The sequence below is a fragment of the Simochromis diagramma genome, unplaced genomic scaffold (genome assembly GCF_900408965.1).
Source record: "Simochromis diagramma unplaced genomic scaffold, fSimDia1.1 OVJJ01000421.1, whole genome shotgun sequence".
In the NCBI taxonomy this organism is placed as follows: domain Eukaryota; kingdom Metazoa; phylum Chordata; class Actinopteri; order Cichliformes; family Cichlidae; genus Simochromis; species Simochromis diagramma.
Window position 1 is genome coordinate 637,597 of NW_024387250.1, and position 18,600 is coordinate 656,196.

The following is an 18,600-nucleotide window of genomic DNA, read 5'->3' on the forward strand; positions in this document are numbered from 1 at the left end:
TTGAAATGAGGCTGTGAGGGGGGGAAAAAAACCAAGCAGCGTAGAGAAGTGGAGATACGAGACATTTCCATTCTCACTACACTGTTACTCATCTTTTGTCGGCTAGCTAGTGGTCATTCTATAAATAGTATTGAGGAGATGGCGGCCAGGAGACTTTGTTGGAAAATGTATTTCCATGGAGACAGTTTTCATTGCACTTTGTGATTAGAGGCTCTTTATGAAGGGATTGTAGATGATGTAAGGTTAAAGTATGTATTGTTGCCGGTACAGTTACAGCAGAAAAAGGAAGCCGGTTTAACACAAGCTCGTTACTCAGCTGAAGCACTATCCCCATTTTAATTTGGAAACGACATGTGGACATTGCAAAGTCTGCAACACTATGACTCGGCTACCACAGACACATCCACAAATGGCGTGCAAAGCAAATACTGCTTTGCTTCTTTTTTCTCCCTGCATGCAAAATGTGTGGGAAGACAAACACAGATAAAAATCGTATTTTCATAGACCAGACTCTGAGAGCAGCGCCGGAAAGCACTGGAATCTTGGGACTCACAAAGTGCCTGTATAAGGAACATGAATGTGCTCCTTGATCACATGCTCCATGATCTTGTTGTTAAGGTATTTAAATGTGGCCACATGTCCAGCATGTGGCAGCTACATTGAATTATCCCAATCTTTTTTCTCTGCAACTGTTTCCTTGTTCAGCCATTGAGTGTAGCTGTTGTCTCTGGGGCATTGATCTAAGTGTGGGTGGGGCACTTCCTAGTATGGAAAAAAAACTCAGCTCATACACTGCCCTCTGTGTCTTCTCTGGTGTTTTGCCTGCTTTGCAGCCCATCTGCTGAAGAGCCCTCAGATGTTCCTATTATAAGCAATAAGACGGCAATTGCCCATCAAAGACAGGTTAAATCTTCATTTATTCCTCTACATAGGCACTGCTTACCAACAAGACCAAACGCTTATTGTGCAACCAGATGATTTCCTGGTATCAGCCTAGTTGTTTTTCCAAGGAAAATAGCTATAAAAAAAGGAGGCAGAAAAGCTGAGATTGGCATCGTAGTGGATCAGTATGTACCTCCAGCAGAGCTTTCATCTCACACTGTCAGAGCCTTTACCGACCTGGGTCCTAAGGGGAACCCTGGGGAAATCCCAACCTGGACATGAACTGCATGGGAGGGATTGGAGGGAGAAGAAAGAAGAAGGAAACAAAGAAGTGAGAGTGAGAGTTATATGTGTCTCCTTTTTTCGATATTTAACACAAGCAGTTTCACTTTTTTTTTTTCTTTTGTTTTCAGCCGCGGGCAGTGTTTCTAATGTTACAGTGTATTGAGCTGCCTGCAGATACTGCTATTTTACGATGGATATGGGATTACAAGAGATTTTAATCTTTAAAAAAAACACACACACTGATTTTGTGTGTGAGAAGGGTATATACCGTTTCCCGGAGATGTTTGAAAGTCCTGGTGCTGCTGTTGCCTGGGTAACCCTTTGCACCATGATAATGTCCTTTTTCTAACAGAGGATTGAAGGTTATCCACGTCACAGTCTTCTGTTCCCTCCTACCTGTGAATAATAGCTTCTCTATTTTTGATATCTCATCCAGCAAGATGCAGTGCAACACTGTCAGTGAAGGCATGTACTCAAAATGAAAAGCCATCTGTACAACTCGATTACTTGGCTCTTTTCATTTTCATTTTCCCTTTTTAACATTTTTTTTAAAATAAAAAAGCTAGAAAGAAAAAATCAAATCTTTTGAGTCACAATTTCTTTGGGGTTTTTTTGGTTCACGACTCCTGTCTTATTTAGCTGACATGTTGTTGCACACCAAAATGCTTTTTGTGTATCTAAGCCAGTGAGCGTGTCAGAGTCGGTCAGCTTCAGCAGTGTGCTTCCTCAGAAGTACTTCAAACAGACTGGAATTCATTGATTAGAATAATGGCTTATATGCTTATTATATGCTTATAGTATTAAATACAAAAGGGCACGATAAAAGCTGTGTTTTTAGGCTCAGCTGACCTTTAACCTTTTTATAAAAAAATATCCCTGTATCTTTTTATTTATATCAATCATGACTCCAGGTGCTGAAACATGCAAAGCTGAATCTAGTTTGATGAAATGCCATGGGAAAAACCCTTATATTATCTCTTTCAAAATAAATGCTTGGCAGTAATTTGCTGATGGCAAATATTTGATGTCAAGGAGCAGCACAAAGCATTGAATTGGCATGAATGATATCTAATACCCGCTGCAAGAAATATCCCTGTAAGTATTGGCAGCACTAAATTTCTATTTTACAGTGCACCTGTTACAACAGTTTCTTTAAAAAAAAAAAAAAAACAACCCAAAACTATGGTCTGTTCTGTACAATAACTTTCCAATATAATACTGTATTCTCAGCCGACAGCATTTATGATGTTAAAATAATTTTCTTCCTATAATTTCCATAAGCAGTGAAATATAGTTGCTTGTACTAGCCTGTGTACCCTGGATTCAGTTTATTCTTGTTCTTGAACATAACAAGATATTTATTGCTTTGTAAAAAAAAAAAAAAAAAAAAATCTTTGGGAATGCCATGACATTAAACATTTTAATAGCTATCCTGAAAGTGAACATTGGCCAGTTCTGATTAATTCCCTTAGGAGTCGCAGTCACTGTGAGCCATTTAAATCTTTAAATGTTCATAACTTGTGCACAAAAGTCAAAATCTAAACACAAATTAACTGAACTAAACAATCACAAATCTTCTAAATTAATGATTTCAACTCATACATTTACATTATGATGAAGAAAAAAATAGTCTTATACTGTAAAAATGCAATGTGTGTTACTATTTGTTTTTCATCAAATGCATCAGCCTTGTATTCACAAAGAGGAGTATGTCCTTGTACAGAAAGTATTTTCACAGCTATTTATTACAGTGTGCATTGCTCACCAGGGCCAAAATATTGCAGTGCGCTGTTAATGTACAGTAATGGCTGCAGTGCAAATGATATACAAGCTCATAATTCCACACTTAATTCTGGTTTAATGAGTTGAAGTGTGTAGCGCGAAGGGAAGGTCCTTCAATCAGGTGGTGTGGGTGGAAACGGTGGGTGGTCCTGCAGATGTAAAGGATTTGCACAGTTTCTAATGCCATTTTAACCATGTGATTGAAAAATATCTATGTGGCCTTAAACATAGCATTTTGAATTTCATAGTAGATATAAAACCAGTCATTACTGTAGGTGTGCATAACTAACTGAAAATTTCTACATTTTTTTCAGACTCTAGTCATCCTGTGTAAGTATAAATTTGTCCCACGAGGAACCAACTGAACCTATCTTATGTAAGCCTCAGGTTAAACAAATGGAAAGCCCTTAAATATGTGATTCATATGACTGACTAGAGTTACAGCACAGGCTCAACTTGGAGTCACGCCTGAGCTGCTTCAGCTGCAGTGTTGTGCTGCCGTTCCCCAGACTCTTCTTTGGGAGGCTGAAATAAGTGGTGGTACAGGCAGAAGTTCAAAGGTTATCTGAGAGAATTAACCTGCAAAGCCACGGTGTGCAGTTAGCCTGTGTTCCTTTACTACATCAGCTCTGGTAAGCAGCTACTTTCTGCAGTACTCTGTGAACCCGCCTTCGAATGTAAGCCATATTTTACTCCTTGTAAGCTAAATTTTGCTTTGTAACTTCTTGTGCAAACAGTAAGTGTTGGTGTTGATTGATGGATTTCAAGAAAATGTAAAATGTGGCCTCCTTTGTACTGATGTTATAATTTGCCGCAGCTATTCAGTGCCAGTAGGTTCTTGCTATTTGTGGATTTCACTGATGCTAAGAATGAGTTCTTTTGTTGTGATTACTCAGACGCACACAACCACACATTAAAAGACATGCAGAGCAGAAACACACACAGAATCTTCCCTCTCCTCTCTGATGCTTGTTCGACCCGTCTCACTCTCGCTGGTGCATGTGCTTCCTCCCCCTCACGCCCACATTGCTACTCTCTGCTGATCATAAGCGTCATGATCATAAGTAGAAGGATGTGCATGTATCTTGTATGACATAATACAAACATTACAGTCTATTTCCATGTGTGGTTTCCCACTATCCACTGGCTGCGCCCTATTTCTAAATCCTTCCTGTGTCATCTTCAAATCATTTGTCTTTAAAGCTTAAAGACCTCCTTTTTAAAAGCTAGAATGACTAGTAAGGGCTTTAACAGTGTGATAAAGTCAGCAGCGTATGTCCTGACATTTCCGGGCCGTTCCAGCTCTCCAACAAGACCAACAACGTTAAGGTGTTGCGTTCTCTGCCCTTCTAAGCTTTATTTAGGTAACACCTGGGGCGATAAATCAGGAATATATTTTGTGTTGGATATTCTGTCTCACAGGCTCTCCTGCGCTTCGTTCTTTAGTTTGCTCTTATAGTTCCCGAGACACCTGGGGCTGAAGCTGCTTTGTTGCCGTATTCCATTATGAATGAAGGCAGTTTTGAGGCCCACCCATTCATCTCTGCTGCAGCTGGAGAAGCTGAGCTGTCAGCCTCGCTCTCTTGCACACACTGCCTTCATGAACCAGATGTGTAAATCCCACACAAACTGTGTGATATTAAATGACAGAGGGGGGGTAGTGCATGTTTGCATCCCATACATTTGCAGGTGAGCGTCCGCATTTGTCAGTTAGGCCAGACACTGACCTTGGAGCCTTCTCCTTGTCTGTTTGGTTCATATTACTTTGGAACAACCCTGCGGCGTGCTTCTGGTAATTTCTTTGTCCAACCACACGTGCGCGCACACACAAACACACACACACACGTTCATCTACACAAAAAAGTCTACCTGCCCTTGAGACCACAGGCCTAGTCAGATTCACTCTGAGTGCACCTGCTATTACCCAGTGGAATGATCTTATATCACTGACAAACACATTGTTGACTGCATCAACTGTGCTGTTCAAACTTTCACACCACATAGAAACTAAGCAAGTGTTTAGGGTGACGCTCACTGGATGGCGGCTTCCTTCTTCTGTTGTTATTTAATACAAAGCAAGGATGGACAGATGACAATGACTTGTTGCCAGATACCTTGTTTAGAAATGGCTTTTCCACATCAGACCTTCGGCAAATGAATGTTATCTGGAACGCACAGACTTCTTCAGCCGCTTAAATGGAAACATCCCAAAGAAAATGGAAAGTGTTTACCTTTGAAACCCATGGCTCACACTTCATAGTGTGCAAAAGGACGCAAATAAATCACAATAAGCTTAGTGTCAGAGAGAATGATAAAGACAAGTCGAGTATTAAAAACTCAAAGGAGCTATTGTTTGTCAGTTTGCTTTAACTTCATTAAGAAGTCAGCTGGTATTTTAATACTGCGTTAGTCATGCTGTGTTGTCTTTAATTAAGTACAGATGGACAAATTAAAATAGTTTGGATGTGATTAGTCCTTATCTTAAAACTGTACTGTGATTCTACCACCAGGCATCATTGGCCCTTTGGCTACATGAGGGGGTTAAAATGGACCAGAATGATGTTCCAGCACCTTCAATTTATGAGTGATGAAATCTGATAGGGAGGTTACTGTTGAACGAGTTAATGTTTTGCATTTGCATGGCGATACTTGCTCAGTAATAAGAAAATAAAGACACCCTCATTAGGGATGCAACGATACCAATTTTTTTCAAACCGATACGATACCGATACTTGGATCTGAGTACTTGCCGATACAGAGTACAAAAACCGATATTTCTACCACACGCACGCACACACACACACACACAAATGCAATGAATTAGAAGACAGGTTTTATTTTATTCTCTGCCGATAATAAATAATATCTTAATAAAAGTGACCACAAAAAAATTTCAAGTGAAAAATAAGCACTTCTGTTAAATTATTGCAGATTGTAATTTAACAAAATATCACTGAACTATTGGCACTGTCTCGAGCTTTTGGAATAATAAATAAACACTTCTGTTTGGAATAAAATAAATACAAATTAGGTTTGAGAATAAAATAAACTTTTCAATTGTTGCAGAGTGTCCATATTGTAAACAAACAAACAAAATAACGAAAGTATTTGGCATTGACGAACGAACTCCCCATCTGCCCGTGGATCATCAGTCCACTTTGCCGTTAAACCAAGGACTGACATCGCGCACACACTGCTTGTCTTTACCTCTTTAGAAAGTTTTGGCACCATTATCTCCCTGATGTGTGGGCGGCTGGGAATTTCATATCGCAGCTTGAGTATGCTGAGAAGAATCCTATGTTTTCCACGACCGGCATTGGCTGGTCATCCAGAGCGATAAAATGAGTCAGAGCCTCTGTTATTTTAACTGCCCGTGGATTTTCTCTTGACATTTTTCATCGCTTTTCCAAAACCTGAGTTAAAGTTGGCTGTTCCGGTCCACACTGCTGACATTTTGTTTAGCCTAGCTACAGCAGCCTCCAGTTTCTCTTTTTTTATCTGGAGCTGCCAGTCTGACTTGTCTAACCCTGTGCCTGTTTAGTGCGGGATGTCCCCCTAGTGGCCAATCTAAAAAAACTACAACAAAAATGACAAGCCACCCTCTGATTAATGAAATAAGTTAGTATCGGTTCATGGTATCGGTTAACTTTTACGAGTATGAGTACACACACATTTTACAGTATCGGCCCCGATACCCGATACCAGTATCGGTATCGGTGCATCCCTAACCCTCATCCATATCCCTTTTCTTTTCTCGTCCTTGTGAGGCGTTCATGGCGCAAATGGAAAGTTGCAAAGTTTTTAAGTCAAATCTTGGAGCTAAACGTAATGTGTTGCTGAAGTTATGTTTTTGTGTAAAGTCTTGCAAAATAAATTGCAGCCTACTAATTTTGTTTTAGTCAAATTTTGCATGAAAAAAATTGTTGGCTTACTAAGCAGTTTAGTAGAGGTTAGTGGTTTGCAGCACAGTTTGGACTTGTACACATCAGGCACGGTGTTCATGGCCAGCGTTAAGTTACATCAGTTTATATTGATGTCGATTCAATTCAGTCACTGAATTCCGCCTTTATACTAGCTTCACGGTGTCTAGGAAAGCTGGTTATAAAATTTGTGAAATATCTGCTTATATCATGTTGAATTTGCTGTGCTGAACCCAAAAAGAGCAGTGAATACAGGCAACACAGGCCAGCTGATTGTATCCTCATAAAAATAATTATGGGAATTATTTCTAGGTTATTATTTTCTTTATGCTACAACACTGCACCCAATCTTAGGGCTCCCCCCAACCGCCAAATCTCACTTTAACTTAAACCCCCGGCTACATCACCCACTCCTAAATGTTCCCATGTTTGTGATGGGATTTCTTGAGTCATTAGTATCCTCTCTTCTTTCCTGGATACAGTGACCGTCTATCCTTCAGCATCTTCCTGTTGCTGTGTATCATTACAGATCATCCAGGGAACCCCTGTAACTCAATCAATTCTCCTTAGCTATAAACTACTTTCACCATCCAGCGGTCGCTCAGCAGCCCCTACCTCACTTTACCCTGCATGTGCAAGTACTGGGTTACAGGGTGTGCTTAATGTGTTGGAAATTTCATTTAAGCCTCCTCCTCTCGTCTCCTATCTCGCTCACTTCATCTCTCCTTTCGGTGCCCAGTTATTGCTTGTAGCCAGCGCAACCCACCACCGCCCTCCATCCTCCCTAAGGCTGGCTGGCTTTCTCTCTCTGGTGCTGGAGAACTAGAGAGGCTCACTGAACCACGCAGGAGAGGAAGGCAAGGGAACGAGGAGAGATGGGACAGATCAGATTGATTCCTTTAAATTGTACAAAATATTGTAGTGCAGAGTCATTAAAAAGGTGCACATGTGGATTGCACGCTGACAGCAGAATTGCAAACGAATGCAGAGAGACAACAGACTCTGCATGTCAGTCTCTTTATGTACCCAGTTTACTATATTAAATAGCTGTGTGCAAATGAGGACTGGAGGATATTATAGCTCACTAGGAATAAATAGTATACACAAGTTATCCCCAAAGAGTCTTTGAGCATCCTTTGGGCACATTTTGTTAGGACACAAGTCTGCTTGTGTTGTTGTTACTGTAATTGTCCTGTTTGTTAAAGCCATGGGGAAGGGCCATTGTTTATTAAAAGCTATACGTGACATGTCACTGAGTACTAAATGGGTAATTTGCAGGTTGTATGTAAGGAAGTGATTTTTTTAAATAGACTATTAGATCAGTTGGTTGTTTTGTAAAGTATCAGGTACGAGTCTGAATCATTTTTTCTATGCCAGTATTATGAAATGTTTCCATGCAGGTTGTGTTTTTTGTGTATTTCTAGTAGTAGTATTTCTAGTTGTTGAGGTGTATTGGCTCTTAGGTAGACTGTTTTGAAAGCACAACGTCTGATGCGTCCTTTGAAGAACACAATCAAAGTGTTGCCTTTGCAAAAAATGTTTGAGGAATGAAATTGTTGGGTTGGAGCCAATTACTGTGCAGACATATTTTGCAGCATATTGTGATGGTTTTCAGTCTAAAAGCTATTTGTGCTTGGATGTGCATACACGTTCTCTTTTTTGCCCCTACAGAACATACCCACACACTTATTTCACTGCACAGTCTTACAATGAGGCTCACTTAACTGAGCATCTTTGGTATCTTAATGGTTAGCCACTCTGAACTGTGAGACACGCGAGCCTTCTGGATGCTTGCTGATGAGCCGATCCCAGTAATTATAGAACTGGAGTTGCTGGGAATCACCTCAGTTCATGCATGGGGGAATGCGCAGAGGTGACAGATTTCTGGAGTCTCGCCCTGGATCAGAATTCATGTAAACACTCCGGTGGGAGTTGCTGCAGATCAGGCAGCACTCGGGTGTCATAGCACGGGAGACTGACAACATGCAAAGCTAATAATAACTCCAGTTTCGACTGTTGTGACTGGAGTTACCTGCAGAAACGGAGAGCTGAGCGGCTCCAAGAGTTTAGGTTTGATGTGCACATCTGTGATCAGTGCAGATTGGTCCCTTAGCAGCTCCAAGCTCATAACACACCGTGCCATAAATCAATCAGTAAATCAATACGCAGCAGCCGCTGAGTTTCACGCTGGGACAAAATGTGTGAAGCAAGTCTCGAATGTGTCACATATGATGTGGTGCAGAGATGCTATTTTATATCTAAAATCGCTCCCCCCAAAAAAGAGCACTGAGCCTATGGTTTGAACTCTAAATACATCTATTAATTTTTAGCAGCGTCTTATGCTAGTCTCGTGCTACTGCTGGGCAATACTGCTGTGTTTTGTTTTTGTTTTTAAAAAAAGGAGATCCATAAAATCTATAAGTACTTACCTTATTTTTCATTATTAGGGAAGACATCATTTCTCCATTGATATATTGGATATTTTAATGCAACAGCTCTCACCCTAATTGAGACAAAATATAGTGTTTAGTATCGTTTCACAGCATAAGCAAGTCAGAGCTACATACGCCTCATTGTAGTTTGGAGTGAATGCTTGAAAATCTGCTTTTCTGCTCGCTGGGTAACAAGATGCACTTCCTTTTTTTTTCTGTTTTTTTGTCACAGTGAAATTGCTGCTTTGTAAGCAGAAAATAGGCCTTTCCTCTCACTTGTTTGTAGCTTGTTGTGTTTTATCTACGAGTAAAAGTGTTGGGATTTAACCAGCTTGGGGACATTTGTGTCAGGAGACAAAGTGATGTGTTTTGAGTGTGCATGCCTTCTCGGTTTGTCGTAGGTAGTATCTTGAGAGAGCAGCTGTCGTCCTCAGTGGCAATCTAATCAACAGAAATAGATGGACCCCCCCCCTCGACCCACCCCTTCCCTTTCTGTGGGTGGCAGGCCGGGTAGTGCAGAGAGGTCACAGCAACCTCATTGAGAAACGCCTCATATATCGTGCCGCATTAATGAGAAGAAACATTTGTCATAGTTTCAGTTGCAGTAATATCTGTCTGTGGAAATTAATATGGTGTGGTTTTGGCCTTACATTGGGGCTATCATTGTTTTTTTTGGATTTGTGTCCTCTTTTATATTGATTTATGTGCAGCACGTCTGAAACCTTGGTGGGTTAATGAGTCATCTGGCCCCAAACAAATAGAAGGGAGTTAATTGTTCAAGCAATAGCCTGCACTTTGTTTCCCGCAGCTGATTTTTGGCGAGGGCTGGACTTGTTATTTTGTTTAGTATTTTGTTTGAGTGTTAATATACAGTGTAATTCTTGCAAAAAAAAAGAAGGTCGGGGGATTGAGCAATATAAGCGTATTATTCTGTAACTGTATTACTGCAGTTTGAATTCGCTGCCAGGGTGAGTCAGTTTGGTTGCTTGGCAGAGAACTTGCTTCATTGAAAATCCCACATCACAGCACCAACAGTTCAACAAATACGCTTCCTCCTCCACACTAACAGACCAGAGGAGACTCTTTTGGCAGTTCATGGACACTTTTTATAGGCACTGGAGTCATGAATATAGGCTCCTCCTATGAGTTAATGTGGTGTGCCTGACCTGTCACAGATAAGGAAGAGGCAATAATCCCTTTGCAGCGTGCTATCTTGGTACCAAGGTCCATTCCTATCTTCATGTTGAGGACACTGTGTTTGCAGCTGTGATATTGCTCTTTGCTAAATGTTTTTAGTGGTCGTTCCTACAAGTGTGGCCACTTGCAGACATCGGGCTCCTAAGTGGTAATAATACTCAGTCGCGATTTATGTTGAAAAGACTTGTGTCAAACACTAGAGGTGGGAATCACCATACATCCCACGATACGATATTATCACAATACTTAACGCACGATACGATATTATTGCAATTTTTTGAAATATTTTGCGATATTCAGATTCTGTACATAAAGGTAAACTTTATCAATATTCATTTTATCTAATATCAAAGTCTCACACTCAGTCTTTCTCTCATTTCAGTCAGTTTTATTGTTGACAAACTGAACGGTTTGTATTACAGTCTAGTCCAACTTAACTGAATGCAACCATCTGGTACAATTATAGCTATTCTGAACTATGCAATTTATGAAACCTATGCAGCCCGTTCAGCAACTGAAGAATTTGAAAGTAAATTAAAACAAAATATAATTTTACATTAAATAAAAAAGTTTTAAACTTAATTAATAAAAAAACATGTCTTAAATTTAGTTTAACTTGTTTTTTCGCAGCAATAAACACATTTGGACAGTGAAGGAATGTCAGGATTCTTGCTCAGAAAAAGGAGCTGATCAACATGCTCTGAAGTCAGAGCATGTTCCAGTCCACAAAAACTTTTTGTGTAACAAAATATCGATTTCCGCTGTCCCTGTATCGATACATTATTAGCAAACAAAATATCACGATACTACACAGTATCGATTTTTCCCCCCACCCCTATCAAACACGGTTATGAACATTGGAGAGTTTCTTTCATTAACTGTCCTCCGCAGTCCTTTCTATAATTAAATCTGCTTGTTTACTGCCGTAGAAGCTGAGAGCTGGAGGGGAGAAAAAAAATGGGATCGGTGCTGGTTATCATAGCAGCTTGGCAAGGATGCGTTATGCTTGAGCTTGACTAGTCCTGATACTCTGCAAGTGTGTGCAAGCTGACTTTTTCGTTCTTATTTCATAGGATGTATTCATCGAAGAGACACTACAGATTTAATTTCCTAAAGTGTTCCTTGTGTAACGATATATGATGCATAACTGTTACCCCGGCACTCAGATGGGCATAATCCAGGCTTGTTAAATGTAATTTACCTGGGCTCAAAGCGGTTAAAGCAAAGGTAATTGTGTATGTAATAACATGTAGAAAAAGGTGTTAAGAAGACCTCCACTTCGTTGATTAGAGTGCTGATAGCTGAAAAAACTCTGTACGTATGTCATTAAAGAATTACTGCAATACAGAGGTGTCTAGGTATTGCAGTATTAGGGAAGTAGATTACTGTGGGTAAGGTGTTGATGAGTTAATGTTGCATTTACTGGGCTGTCGGTTGGCAGATTGGTTAGTTGTGTCAGCGCATACTGCCAGGTACACGGGTGTTCCCTGTGTGCAGCTGGCATGCTGTCCTTCTGACTCTGTGTGTTTCCTTCCTCTGTCCAGAAACACACAGGTTGGGTAAAATGCGCTGTGAATGTGATGGCTGTGTTTTAAGGTGTCACCTGTCCTACAAAATCCTTAGAAATGGTCGAACTTTGTGCGGCTCCGAGCAAGAGTGCGTTAAGAGGTTAAGGGATGTGAGAATACTGATGCCACTCTCAGGTGGTAAACAACATTATGTCGTTTTCACACTTTGGTTTGTGTACAATTGTTAGATGCTAGTGGGCGGATTTTGTTACCTTTAGTGAGAGCCAGGTTCCCATATAGTTACAGAAGAACTCTCACATTCTTCATTGTTTTCTGTTGTTGTTGGTGCAGTGGTGGATGCACATATTTAAAAATGGGCAAAAATTTAGATGAGGTCATCACGTGTATAAGTAAGAGTGAATGTGAATACACTGTGGGTTGTTGGAGGTAAGTGGGCTTAAAGGTAAACGGCTTAAATGGCTTCAGACGGAGGATGAACTCTAAAATAATGAGGATTATTTGAGCTATGAATCATACCACACTACTTCTGTAAAGTCCAAGAATAAAATTACAGCATTAGAGTGACCATAATGAGGCCCCTTTAATATAGTGCCTTAAATTTAAGGGAATAACTCATTAATTGTTGCTTATAGTCTGATCAAAGATGCAAGTTTTGGCTCTTTGTAACATATCCAGGTGTTTAAGGTAAAGACATTAGAAGCTCTACATTTCAAACGTAACGGTGACAGTGGGTGCATTTCACACCTGACCTTTTTCTGTTGTTACTGCTTAGTGTGGAAGTCTTAGAGCTGGTTGGAGCTGCCAATATGTAACGCGTCCGCATCTGTGGGTAAAAAAACGCGTAGTTAATATTTGTTGTGGGCAAAGTCGGTGCACTCTCAGTGTTTTTTGTACAATTTTATCTCCACCTAATCGTTCCTTAGTGCTGGGAGGCACAAAATATCAGAGTGCGCATTTTGAAGGTAAAAGTATTTTAGTCATTGCAGTCTACTGTGACGCTTTCATACACTTGCCCACACACACACTTCTGCTGCTATTTTCTGTTTTCCAAAAACGTCCTCACACTCCTGTTTAGTAACTCACAAAGCTAAGATATGTATTTGTGTGTATACAGTGTAGTGTATACAGTAATGTGGAGAGAAAATACGTGTTCTCAGCACTCCTCCTGCAGTTTTGTGGTAACTTTTTGCCTCAATAAGTTGAAGTAATCATTTCCTATATATGTTTATCAGTCACATCGTTGTTGTGGCCCATTCTTCTCTACAGCGTTGCTTCAGTTCATTGAGCTCTCTTTAAGTCCCAACCAGAGATGGGCAGTAACGCGTTACTTGTAACGCGTTACTGTAATCTGATTACTTTTTTCAAGTAACGAGTAAAGTAAGGGATTACTATTGCAAAAACGGTAATTAGATTACCATTACTTTCCCGTAGGAACGCTGCGTTACTGCGTTACTAAAACCGTGATTTTTTTTTTTTTTTTTGCGAGAATGTCTCATGACAGTGACGTAAGCGAGTGCGCCGTTAGTGACAACAGCTGTGTGCAGATCAACAATGGATCACATATCGATTGTGGGAGAGAGTATGAGCGTGCAGCGTTTAAAGCGTGGAAGTACTGACCTTACTTTGAGTTTGATTCCATAAAAAGTGACAAAAACATTAGCGTCCATCGTGCGTGGGAAGAAAACTTCTTTTTACAGCGAAAAAACCCCCCTAAACTTCCAAGCAAGCACCGAGTGTGCAACGACGTAATGGGAAATTCACAGAGAAACTCGCCGATTCTTCAACTGACCGCGGCACACCTGCACCAGGGTAAACCTCCGCCTACCGCAGTCCTGCTTTACAGGTGAAAATAGAGCAACAGGACCGCTGAGTCTTTGACTTTATTTATTTTCTGCTGTGTTTTACTTGCATCTATTTGAAAGAGTGAGTGTAAACACAAAAAATATTTTATTTTATGTGCTGGAATGTGCAGAAAATAGGTTTAAATGTTAAACTAATTTATTCAAGTCAGAGAATGTTGCATATAATTAAATTTTTGCTTGATGCATAAAGTTAAAAGATTAAAACAGATAAAACAAGTTTCAAAAAGAGACTTTTCCATTTGATTACATTTTGTTTGATGGATTATGTAGAAAAAGTAGAATTGGGCTGAAAGATCTATCGCTTTATCACCTCTTCAGGTTGTAAATCGTGTTTTTAAAAAGTAACTAAGTAACTAAGTAATTAATTACTTTTGAAAATAAGTAATCAGTAAAGTAACGGGATTACTTTTTTGGGGAAGTAATCAGTAATTAGTTACTGATTACTTTTTTCAAGTAACTTGACCAACACTGGTCCCAACACAGCATTTCAACCAGTTTCAGCTGGCCATTGTAACACCTTGAGTCTTTTCTCTTTCTGTCATTCTGTTTTCGATCTGCTGGGGATCATTGTCCTTATTTCAAACATACTTTAGCTGTCAGACAGATGGCCTCAATTTTCACTATAGAATATAGAGAAGCTTTGAGCTGTCGAGCAGTCCTGTGACTGCAAAACAAGCCCAAATCATCGCGCGTCCACCACACTTAGTATGTGTGAGGCTTTTGTGTTGAAATGCTGTTTCGTTTTCACTCATCATGGTGCTGTGCGTTGTCCAAACATCTCCTCTTTTGCCTTGTCTGTCTGAAGGACATCGTTCCAGACGTTTTGTGGTTTGTTCAGATGTAACTTTGCAAAAATAAGCTGTGCTGCCATGTTCATTTTAGAGGAAAGAGGCGTTCTTTTGGCAACATGTTCTCTGTTTTTTCTGAGCTTTAAGATTTAACATGCTAACTGAGGCCTGTAGACTCTGACATGTAGCTCTTAGATTTATTTTTATTTATTTTTTTACAAATTATAAAGCATTACATGGTCTGACCTTGGGGTAAATTTGCTGGGATGTCCCCCTTTGGGAAGATTTTGGCATTGTGTAACACACACTTGAATGCTACAGACTAGCAAACTGCTAAAATGTCTCATGTTCTCACTTGCTAATGATGAGTTACCCCTGCAAAGCCTGAAACATAAAATAACTGCCAGAAAATTCAAATGACTTCATTTGTATAGTTTTTGCTACAGCCAGCATTTTCCCAAATATGGTACACTTGGGGTTACAGGTTTAATCAGTTGCATTTGATTATTAGCACCTGGGTGCTACTTACCCTCTTAATTAGAGAAGCAGTAAGAGTGTGCTTCTTTTTTTGACTTGCCTGTGTTTACCAATATGTGCACTGAAAACCTGCCTTTTCCCTCCCAACCATTGCACAGAGATCACATTCCCAAATATCAAATCTAGCGTATTTTAAACTTTTCCTCAAATATAATAACAGTCAACTTGTGCACAACCTAAGAAGTAGAAAACTAACTCGCTGCTAATGCTGGTTTAGATTTGGTAAGCGCGTTTACCTCTAGGTGTCAGCTACAGCAGCAGAGACTTTCTCACACACATGCAGTCTATATGCATACAGTAAGTGCAACACAAAGTTTCACATCATGTTTCTTGCACACGTAACCGCCTCATTTCACTGTGTGTTTGAATGTTTGCCACAAAGAGGAAATATCCCCCACATTTCAACGTTGCAGAAAATAAAACCACTTTCATACCTGCTCCTTCAAAACCTCATTGTAGCTCACAGTAATGCACTACTGATCACGACGGTGGATGTTTTCGTGGGGGGTTGGATTTTGATCATCCCCGCTCTGATGATGATGTCTCCTATTTTGACATTTGTGTCTGTTTGTGGCTTTTCTTCAGCAGGACGTACTGTCTGCTCCTTTCCCCCATCAGACTGTCAGGAGAGCACATGGCCTACGGTCAGCAACCCACTCCACACTCTTCACCCAGCCTACCAATGCCCTGTCTCCACAGGTTAGTGTGTCCGCGTGCATGTGCATCTGTATTATAAAGGAAATGAAAACAATAGATTGTCTTATTGATTTCTGGGCCACTTGGCCTCAAGAGGAAATCCATAGTTAGTTGTGTCTGGCTCATTGATGTGGGCAGCCTTTGACAGCAGCTGGGTTTAGCGTTGTCAGCACTTCCTGACACCTTCATCACCTATTGCACTTGTCATTTGTAAAGGTCGGTCAGGGAATGGTTGTATCATTATGCAACTGAGACCTCAGATTGTTGTAGGTATTGAATCGATATTGGCTGGCTGAATATTGCCAGTCATTGTAACTTGCGTCACCCAACCTTGAGAAACTACTAGCTCTCCTTTAGTAAAACTTTAATATCTGCTCTTAGTTTAGTTTAGTTTCTAGTGATCATGTAAATGCTGATAGAATAAAATCTTGTGCTAAACACCTGATTTAGCACAGCATCCTTTTTTTTTTTTTTTTTAGTCTAGATCGACATGCATGATAATTACTGTTCCCATCAAGTCTCAGTCGTTCACTGCTTGTCACTCTCTGGATTAGGAGTTATCAGTTTTTTCATTTTACCTGCGTCTCCTTGATGTCAAGACTAAACAACCCTCTTCATCTTTCAAAGGCTTCTCCATTAAAAAGCTCTTATTTTGGGAGAAGCCTTTGAAGGCTGATTAGATCATTGGACATCAGGTTTTCTAAAAAAGGTCACCAAAAAAAAAAAATATTCAAATGGTTTCACCAGTGGAAGCCCACCATTCAAAACAACCTCCCCACAGTGGTTTTTACCCTCTGATTCAGTGTTGTTGACAGCAGCAGCGTGAGCTGCCGCACGAAACCGGTTTTCCTATCAAACCTTATTACGCCCTGCATATCATTATCCTGACAAGTATGCATTTAGATTATAAACAGCACCGAGACTTTTCCAAATGGGGAGTGCCACATCAAAGAGGAGAACGGGCAAACAATGTCGGTGACATTTGACTTTGATGTGAAATCATCAAAAAACTTTTCACCAGTTTCGTGCTACAACTACGGAAACTTAAACTCGATGGTTATGTTTGTGTGCACGGTAACGCTGCAAACAGTGGTTAGAGCTTCACTGCAGATGGAGATTTTACTTGAAAACTTCAGTCACTACTACCCAACTTGCCTGTCCTCTCATGTTTTCCTACCTGAAGGCTGCTCGGGTCGCTGTTGTGGCAGTCCTCTATGCGATTCAATCCCCTCTGTAGTGAATCTTTTGTTCTTCAGGCGCACTTCAACTCCATCATCTGGGACTGCAGCTGGTGACAGTTTTCCTTGTTCTGCTCTGCTGCCTCTGTGTTTCAGTGACCCTCCTGCTCAGAGCAGAGAACAGAACAAGGACTAAAGTTGCCAGCTGATGTCCAAGTTGGTGGACATGGAGTCCATCTATGGCACGAGGCTCAATGCAGACGAGGGATTGAGATGTCAAGCAAAAATACTATACAGTATTTACTGGGGGGAACTGTTCACATTTCCTTTGAAGATTGCTGTCTGCTTTCAAACATCATAGTTGTACTCGGCTTGTGATATACTATCATGACCTGGAAGTTTGAGCGGTATCTTGTTTTTGCTTTCAGTCCATTGTCCGTTGTAGTTTTTGGCTTTGCCTGTTTTTCCTGTACAGTTCCTTTTAATTTCCCCACGTCACACACGTTCTACCAGAGTGTGGGTATCATGGTGTTAACTGTTGATAGGAAAACCTGTGTGGGCTTTACCAGCTAATCGGGAAATGAACATTCTGAATACTTTGTCTGTAAAATAGCATTGGTGCATAGCTCTTTAGTCATAATGAGGAACGGGTCTATTGTCATTCAGAGTCGTTTTTAGAGAAAAATAACAGCACTGTCCAAATATCTCAACTTCACACAACACAAATGCAGGATGTAGATATTTAATCAGCTGGGACTTTGGTCATTAAGTTAAAGTGACAGGATTTGTATCCAGGCAACCATATGCCATATGCCGTATGTGTTCAGTTAAGTCCGTTGGGAAAATTATGATTCACATCTCAGATTGTGATCCCACACAGATTTAAAGTTAAGTTCTCAATCTGTCTAATACTCCTGTGGAGGCCTTTTCTTTTCTTTTCTTTTCTTTTCTTCAGCACAGTTCAATAGTCCTAAACTTTACTTGCTTATGTTTGAATCAGCTAAGCTGTCTGGTATTTTGAGCGTTGCAAGATAACAAACTTAATCTGAAAGAAATTGAATGAGTCTGTTATAGTTTATGTCTGTTGCCGGGCTCAGTAGTGTGATATCAATACCAGATGAATTTCTTCCTCAGTTATAAATTTGATAGACTGTTTGCTATCCGTTTATTGAACCATACTGCAGGGGGGAAAAAGACACAATGAAACAAGTGAAACTTTTGTTGGATAGCTCGAACTCTGCGGCATTTAAAGTCAGAGGTTTTGGATGTAATCTGCAGCACTTCAGTGAGTTGTTGTCTGAAAAGTGCAAATGCTAAATCTAAAATCTGCCCAAGAGAATTATTCATCAGTTCATGTTGTAACGATTTGGTGTATTCATTGTGGATATGTACACATGCATCTCTCTCTGGGGGCTTCCCATGATGCACTGAGTGTTTCTTCTTCACTCACAGTGCTTATTCAGCTCTCTGCATTTAATCATTATTATTGTTATTAATCTCTGGCTCTCTTCC

General features: G+C 40.2%; 1 protein-coding gene across 3 annotated transcripts in view; it reads left to right on the forward strand.

The window, feature by feature from the left end:
- mcu (mitochondrial calcium uniporter) overlaps nucleotides 1–18,600 on the forward strand; it is a 59,425-nt gene that overhangs the window by 12,148 nt on the left and 28,677 nt on the right. Inside the window, exon 2 of one of the 3 annotated variants that reach the window (XM_040001648.1) lies at nucleotides 15,803–15,913. The exons of 1 other annotated variant lie outside the window; for it this stretch is intronic. In XM_040001648.1, the coding sequence (XP_039857582.1) occupies nucleotides 15,803–15,913 (111 nt within the window). Of the gene's footprint in view, nucleotides 1–15,799; nucleotides 15,914–18,600 lie in introns of all 3 variants that reach the window. One more of the 3 variants, XM_040001647.1, reaches the window with a different exon arrangement.